Raw genomic sequence first — 8,143 nt, forward strand, 5'->3', positions numbered from 1 at the left:
GGCTTTTGTGCAGAAATTCTTCCACAGATGATGACTCTGACTTTGGTGACCCATTGGTATTTACTCCAGTGACATCATGAGGCTGACATTTGTGCTTTAAGGTGAAACACTACAGGAAAAACACATTTAAGTCATGTACAGGTCACTTTTGAGTTTTTGAGCTATTTTGCAACCGTAATTCAATTCAATTCAATTTTACTTGCTCACATAAAGACCGGATTTTCCTTAGTAAATAAAAAGGTCATGCTTTTTATCATAAACAAATATTTAATTCTATGCAATGTAGTGGAAAATACCACAAAGCACATTAAATACACACTGAGAAATAGAGTTATTTTTCTGTTTCACACAAGAGAAAAGATGGTATATGTGAAGCAACACAGTATATGTGTGTAATATTTGTTAAAGATTCAGAAATTGTCAGAAATTGCTCAAAAAAGACCCGTGGATACATTCCTACTCAAGTGTAAAGTCTGTTACTAGACAGAACCCAGCTGAATTAAGAAGGGAGAGTAAAAGCTTCCCTTTATTCTTGTTGTGTTTACCTAGGAGGACTTGGAAAAGTCCCACATGTGACTTATTGTGATCTGGTCACCCTTTGTGCATGTCCGTTCTACTCAGCAGCCATACCTTGCAGGGAATGAAAAATTCTTTTAAATTTGTTATTGTTGCAATGGCGTTCTCTTGATGAAACCCAGTATCTGCAGTGCACGGTCTCCTCACGCACACACTTAAAGTTTTTGAAATATCTACAAAAAATGTCCAGTTCACCAGCGGTTTGATGTTCTAAAGATTTATTTCAGTCCTTCATGTTGGAGTCCCAGATGTTGACACATGGCAGTATTGCATTTTAAAGGTGTTACGTGGACTCCGCTGCTTCTTCTGGCACATTTAAACATGTCAGGCTGTCACGAGGAATGGTGTAATCAGACAGGTTGGGATGTCCGGACACCACACAGCAGCTCAGGGCACTGCGGAAAATCCCCATGTCACATGCTTTAAACCACCGGTTGGTTGAAGCGTCGTAGTACTCAACGTTGAAAGTGGTGGTGAAGCCGTTGAAGCCCCCGACAGCAAAGAGGCGATTATTGATTACCTCAATGCCAAAGTTGCTGCGGCGGGTCAACATAGAGGACACAAGGTTCCACGTATTGGTTTGCGGGTTGTAAGCCTCAGCGGTGCGCAGACGTCTGTTTCCATCGAAGCCACCAACCTAAAAGTAAATGCATGGGTGAAATGATTGTGAAGTATTTATGTTTTCAGTTGTCTTCACAGCTCTTTTGCCTTTATTTCAAAAAGGAGCTTCGAGTTTCAGTCCTTTCTTCAGCAGGTCAGCATCAGGATAAGGTCACTGCATTCTGCTGATAATAATTTTTTCATTTTTGAATAGAGACAGTGTAAATAGAAAATAAATCTTCAAGAGTAGCTAGCTAAATAAAGAAGTATGTCTCCAAAGGTGAGACTACACAATCTTTGCTTTTTACCAAAGGGTATAGCAGCAAATCAACTAAATCAGTGGGTTTAAGGCAACTAGCAAGACAAATTTACAGCTAAAATACGTACTGTCCCAAGAGAATGAGTGCTAATCACTTGGCTTATTTTTCAAAAGGTGTTGGAGGATAATTTTGAAATTGTCTCTAACATATTTCCCCTAGTGGAATGATGAGGAAATGTGAAATCATCAGTGAAATCATTTTGGGAATGGAGCAAATTCAAATCATGAAATGAAAAAATACATGCAGCAGAAACATCACTAATCAGTTAAATTAATGAGTGAGAATGCCTTCTCTGAACCTGTGGTCAGGATAGGAATCTGATTATTGATGAATACAAAACAAAGTTAGCAAAACTGCCAAATCTGTCAGCCTTGCTGATCAAGGCACATTACAGATGTGACTTGTATGTTACGTGAGTGTCAGCACTACTTTCTGGTCTTACTGCAAAGACATGATCCGCATATGCAATGACACCTATCCCACTGCGGCGGCTGTTCATGGGACTGATCATCGTCCACTGGTCGGTCTCTGGGTTGTAACATTCAGCTGTCTGCAGACACTCGTTCCCATTGAATCCACCACAAATGTAAATCTGAAGACAAAGAAAAAAAACAAAAAAACCTGACATTAGTATATATTTCAACTTTTTAAGAGTTGATGTTTTTCCCTACTTGCATGCTATTACATTCTGTGAACTTAAAAGTTTTTTGAAAATCTTTTTCTTTTACATGATCAACATAACAATGAACACTATAAATTCTTCTGATACAGACTGACATTTAGACATTTAGTCCCTGCCTTTCAAAAATAAAAAAAGCTAATTCTTTTAATGACTTTTGTTTTCCTTATCATCACTATTACGGGCATACAGGTAGTTTTAAATGTGTAGTTTTGTTCAATTTAGGCCTTCATCACTCTAGCTTAGAAACCAGTTTGTGAGGTATCTTGCACCTCGCTTCACTGTAAAAAATGTGTATCCCCTGACTGGTTGGCAAGTGGTAGCTGGAGGTTGATGGTGTCACTAGTGTGAAATTGAAGAAAGGTGTTGCACCACAAACCTCCTTGTGTTTGCTTTGGTCATTAGCAGACTGTTGAGCACACCAGAGGTTTGCATGGAATACTCTGACTTGTCTGCAAACACTCACAAACTATTTGTAGAAGTCAGTGTCTTTCTTACAACCACTCCCTAACCAGCCGAGGAATACATATTTTTCACTAGCAACTGGTTGTTACCAAAAGGTTGCTGACAGGTCTCTAGGCCTGTGTGCCTGAGACCCTACTCTATTTCTCTCCTGCTCTTTTACTTTACCCACCCGGCTGTGAAGTGTTGTGCAGCTGGCATCGCTCCTCTGTTCATGCATGGATGCAATAAGACTCCACTGGTTGGTTTCAGGTTGATAGCGCTCTGCACTGCTGAGTCGTACATGCCCGTCGTAGCCTCCCATGGCATAGATGAACCCGTTCAACACAGTCACGCTCACATAGCAGCGGCGGCAGTACATGGGTGCCACCTCATTCCAGGTGCGAGTGGTCAGGTCAAACCTACGGACGCTGTTGAAATGCTCCACCCTGTCGAAGCCACCAATGGAGTAGACGTACCCGTTGAGGAAGGCGGCTCCATGATAGGCACGAGGATGCTCCAGGTTGTTTGTTACGTTTACCCAGCATTCAGCCCGGTAATCATAGGCCTCGATGGCGTTAGTTGGATTACGGTCACTCCATCCCCCAATGGCCAGCAGGACGGAATGAGGCAGACGGGGACGAGCAAGATGGGGACAGAGGCGAAACACATAGGGTCTGTTGGTCATATTTTGTGGTAATATAATGACAGCCTTTATCATGGACAGACGGTCAGAACTGGTCTGCACCAACTGATTGAGCCGCACATTGTCCCTTAGGTAGTCTAAAGTCACCAGTCCCAGTCGGACCTACAGAGAGATGACAGAAGACAATAGGACTTAGACAATGGAAACATTGAATTTGAACTATATCAGTTTTAGTCAACTCAAGCTTCTTTAGGATAATGCTCGTAGTGTTATTTCATTTTCTTATTGCTAGCAAGAGGGAGACCAAAGTGAGACACCATTAGCCTTTTTGTCAACATAGACAAAAGTCCTTTGTACAGTTCTGATGAAGATAAATCTTAAATCTAATGTGTTAAGTTTAACTTTATATAAAAAACAAATGACATAAACTAAAATAAAGCTGAGGAACACAAACAGGGGAGAATGGTTGTACTTGTTACGGACAGTTTTTAGTCATAGGCCTAGCAACTACACTAAATAAATACAATTTATTCTGTGAAGCTTTCTGATACAGTTTTAATGATCTTGAAGAGAATTGCTTAAATGTGGTTTGGCTACAGCTGAAAAGACCAACATCTCGAGCGATTAAAGCATCCTTATACCCAGATGGATTGACTCAATCTATGACTTAAATGCTGAAGATTTAAGTCGAAACTAAATGTAGTAATGGAAGTTTATACACCTTAGACAACAGAGCGATGAGGTGTTGTTCCCGTTCTGCAGGCACATGGCTAATCCACTTTATAAGTGCTTCGTACGCAGTGCTCTCACACTGTACATTGAGGTCATCTCTTTCAAGAATATCACCAAGTTCCTCCACAGTTAGCTGCAGGAACTCCTCCTGAAGAACCACCTGCTCAAAGTTACTGATGATGTAGTGGAAGGCCTTGGCACGTAGTTCGGGTGATAAGTGTACTTTTGTGAACTGCCAAATGCCAACACAGTTCTCTGCGCAGAGTTGCTCCCCCACGAAGTCACTGCAGATTTTTACAATGTCCATTACATTGAGTTGAGCAGCTGCCATGAGAAGTTCCACTGCGTTTTCCTCCGTTACAGAAACACTGCCAGTGTATGCAAAGTCAATGATGAGTGCCATCATCTCAGGAGACAAGCCAGGTATGTTGAAGACCTGTTTGTCTGGGTCGCTCCAAGAGGTGAAGAGAGCTCTGAGGGTAGAGATGGACACAGAGCAGAGAATTTTAAAAGGTGTGGAAGCAACAAGATAATAAACCATGTCAAGCACAAGTAGGATAAATATATAAAATCAATTGACTGGAATGGAAATGATCGCCTGATTGCATGTGTTACTATGTGATTATTGTGATAGTCTTTTCATGTCTAGTCCATATTGCTGTAGAGGATATAACTCCAAAACAGAGTTTGTACATGTTTAGTGAGCTTGAGTGTTGGATTTATTACACTGGCAGTATGTATATGAAGCTATTGCCAAACAAAATGCAGTGACAGAGCCTCCACCTTGTTTTACAGCTGATTCTAGACACTCAGTGTTGTACCTCTATGACAAATGTTTAAGTCAACTCCATAAGGCCTGTTTCCACTGATCTTCAGTCTAGTTACCGTGTAATTTGGCATATCTCAGCCAGTTTCCTTTCCTTATGGAAGTTCCAGTGCATTTTGCTCAATTACAGTCCCTGTTTCCCTTCCATAACCATTCCTAGCTTAAATGGCTTAACAAACAAATAAACAAATGAACAAAAACAAAACAAAACAAAAGCATTCCTCTGAAAATGGTCAGGTACAAGGACTGGACCGAAAAGGGTGAAAAATGTCCAATCAAAACCTTTGAAAGCCTCTGAGAACTGTTGTTCAAGTGTACCTTTAAAAAATCATCTAATTCAAAGCAAAACATAACGACATGAGAGGCAACTCAAAACTTTTGCACAGCATATAACTGCATAATAGCATTCAACCTTTTTAGTATTAGTAAATCTGGTGTGTTTTACTGTGTGGATAACACTTGATAAGATATTAATGTAACTTAATAAAACACATAAATGAAACTTCAGCTCAACACAGTCTGAATTTAGTTCATGCAATCACCAAGTGCAAATGTTTGCGTTATGTTTTGGGTATATCTGTCAGTTGACTGTGACCGTCTTTTTATCACAAAAGCTCCATGATTCCTTTTTGTTGGCACTGTTTCACAGACTAAGACCATGAATTACATAAATCGGTAATCATTCCTCCCCATTATCAGGTAAGCAACTCACCTGAAGTACGGGGTGCAGTTACACAGGATTATCTTGTGGACCGGAAATTCAACATCCTCCACTTTGATGATTGCATCACAAAATTTTCCCCCAAAACGGAGTTCATTATACACCGAGCTCGACTTGTATGGAGGCTGTTCTTCCCTCATCTTGAGTTTTGTGACTGCTTTTCTTATTTTTTTGTCTGAAGTTTGTCTTACAATCCAATACAGTTTGTCTTAAAGTGTTCTGAGCACCAAATCAAACCTAACTGTGACATTATGGAATGGAAGCTTATGACATCAAAATGACTTGGCAACAGTCACCCCATAGAATTGTTTTCAAATCTAAATCTACGTTTTTTAAAAAATGAACCTTTCATTGCTTAACAGCTTTGTTTTGATTTGGTTTTAATGTATTGCAAATGAGCCTCACAGATAGCACACAGCATTTTGTATGTTTGCTTCACAGAGGTCAACTTATGGACTACAATATCACATTTAGTTTTTATGCATGCAAGCTCATTGCCACACTTTTTTGTGTACTTTTCATTATTGCCCCGGTATTTTCCCTACTACACAACCTAAAGTATTTGTTATTAAAAATATGAGTCTAAAAATACATGGCAGTGCCAAACATAGATATGATACATAGCATGATTCATGGCTAAGCTGTTTTCTCGGATTGTATTAGACTTTTATCCAGGAGGAAAAATGTGCTCCTGCACTTTACTGATGTACTAGAGTAGTAAAAAACAAACAAATAAACAAACAAAAAACAGGTTTGTGTTCTAGAAAAATTTTATAGACCAACACTATAATATATGTACTGTATATATCGTACAAGACTGCTATAATGACGGTGCTTGACAGTGTTACCTCAGACAGGTGCAAGCAGTCACCTGCCTGAGCACAGACTGCACATGCGTAGCAGATCTGCTGTTGAACAATTGCTCAAAGATATAAGACTAAATATATATATAAGACTAAAAGCAGGTTGGATGTGACAAGCCTGGTTTGATGTAGATGTAGAGGTGTGTATGAAAACATCATCCCAAAATTAGAAAATTATAATGGAAAGAGTTTGATTTAGAGTCTTTGTAAAATAAAGTGGAGCAGCAGGAACAATCCCAGGACAGCCTTCTGCTTGCAATAAGAAAAATGTAAGAAATGTTTACAGTAAATTCATAAATCAGTCAATTCAGCATCAGAATAAAGATTAGACCACCATGGAGGGAGGTTGTTCCTATGAACAGCTTTGCAAATCACTGTCTACACGTTGGTTTACTGCAATAAGGTGCTGTGTTGGTGTTGCTTCAACCTTCATGTTGTGCAGGTAGGGGGACTGCACAGCATTTTATGCTTTTTCCCCCTGTCCCAAATGTGGGATAGGGGAATATAAGACTCCCCTTATAGATGGCTAATAAATCGTTTATAGCTATGTTATTAATTAAGCTTCAAACACTTTATAAACCATTAATAAATGTTACGCATTAAAGAAAGAGAGAAGAAAGAGAAAAACCTGACCAGTTTATTGCCAAATAGAGATCTATTCACTTATATATTTCATCTAGAGTTGCTATATTAAACATTTCAGACTAAGTTACTACCTTGTAAGCACAATAGGCATTTGTAAAGATATATTTTAAACATATAATATTGTATTTTATCAGTGCATTATAAATATCTGCAACTATCAATGGGAGCCTTATTTTAAAATGTAAAACGTGTCACTATTTATTAACGACTAATGAACATGTACGTGAAGTACCCTCAGAGGATCTACTAGAACATGTGAATGCAGCACTATAGACGATACCGCCACCATTTCCGAGACTAACAAGCTGATCTACAACACGGCAGCAGTGATCAGTGAGATGCTTGGCTACAAGTTGAATAGTCGCAAGGAGCAGTACCCTCAAGGTAGCACGGAGAGAGGTTAGCCAACTATCTGAGCTGCAGAATGGTATGACTGTGAGGGACCAAGCAGCCAAAGCATAGAGGACACAGGCAAAAAATATCTTCAAAAAGGGTTTTCTTTATTTTAACCCTCAAAAAGTTCAAAAATGACAAAATTCAAAATCATAATTAGCAGGCCCATAAAAGAGGTCAACTAAATATAACTCTGCGAAAAGTAATTTCCAGAAACTTAAACCAACAAAGTGAGACACAACTTAACTCACAAACTGACCGAATTACAAAGACACATGAGGGTAGCTTTTATAATGATTTGGCCAAACCATTTACACACAATAGGGGGGAAACAAAAACACACACTAATATTAACTAAGCACAGAATAACCTAACTAAACCTAAAACACCCCTGCTCCTGGTAAGCCCATGGTTGGTCCTGCTGAGCAGGCATTTTGTTCCCAGAGTTGTCAGCCACGATATTTGCCCAGACAGAAAACAGCCACCACCCAAACCCAGGTAACTCAAAGAAAGAGAAACATAATTAATATAACAAAATATTTTAGAAAAACCACACAATGTTACTATGTGCGCGCCTCATAATACCAGTGTTAGGTTTACCCAAATGATTAATGAATTATATTAATGAAGAAAACTGCAAAGCAAACTAATAAAGTGAAAAAATGGACTGATTTACCCATGTGTGGCTGATGCCATCACAG

General features: G+C 39.2%; 1 protein-coding gene across 1 annotated transcript; it reads right to left on the reverse strand.

The window, feature by feature from the left end:
• Positions 1-859: 859 nt before the first annotated feature.
• LOC146668636 (kelch-like protein 10) lies at positions 860-5,681 on the reverse strand. The gene is made up of 5 exons (XM_085408710.1): positions 5,533-5,681; positions 3,984-4,467; positions 2,810-3,424; positions 1,939-2,088; positions 860-1,213 (listed from the first exon to the last, which is right to left on the reverse strand). Exons 1-5 carry the CDS (start codon positions 5,679-5,681, stop codon positions 860-862), a joined length of 1,752 nt encoding a protein of 583 aa, XP_085264836.1.
• Between the last annotated feature and the right edge of the window lie 2,462 nt (positions 5,682-8,143).

Source organism: Rhamphochromis longiceps, linkage group LG6 (genome assembly GCF_057381845.1).
Source record: "Rhamphochromis longiceps isolate RC_006_pf linkage group LG6, R_longiceps_female_GT1.1, whole genome shotgun sequence".
In the NCBI taxonomy this organism is placed as follows: Eukaryota; Metazoa; Chordata; class Actinopteri; order Cichliformes; family Cichlidae; genus Rhamphochromis; species Rhamphochromis longiceps.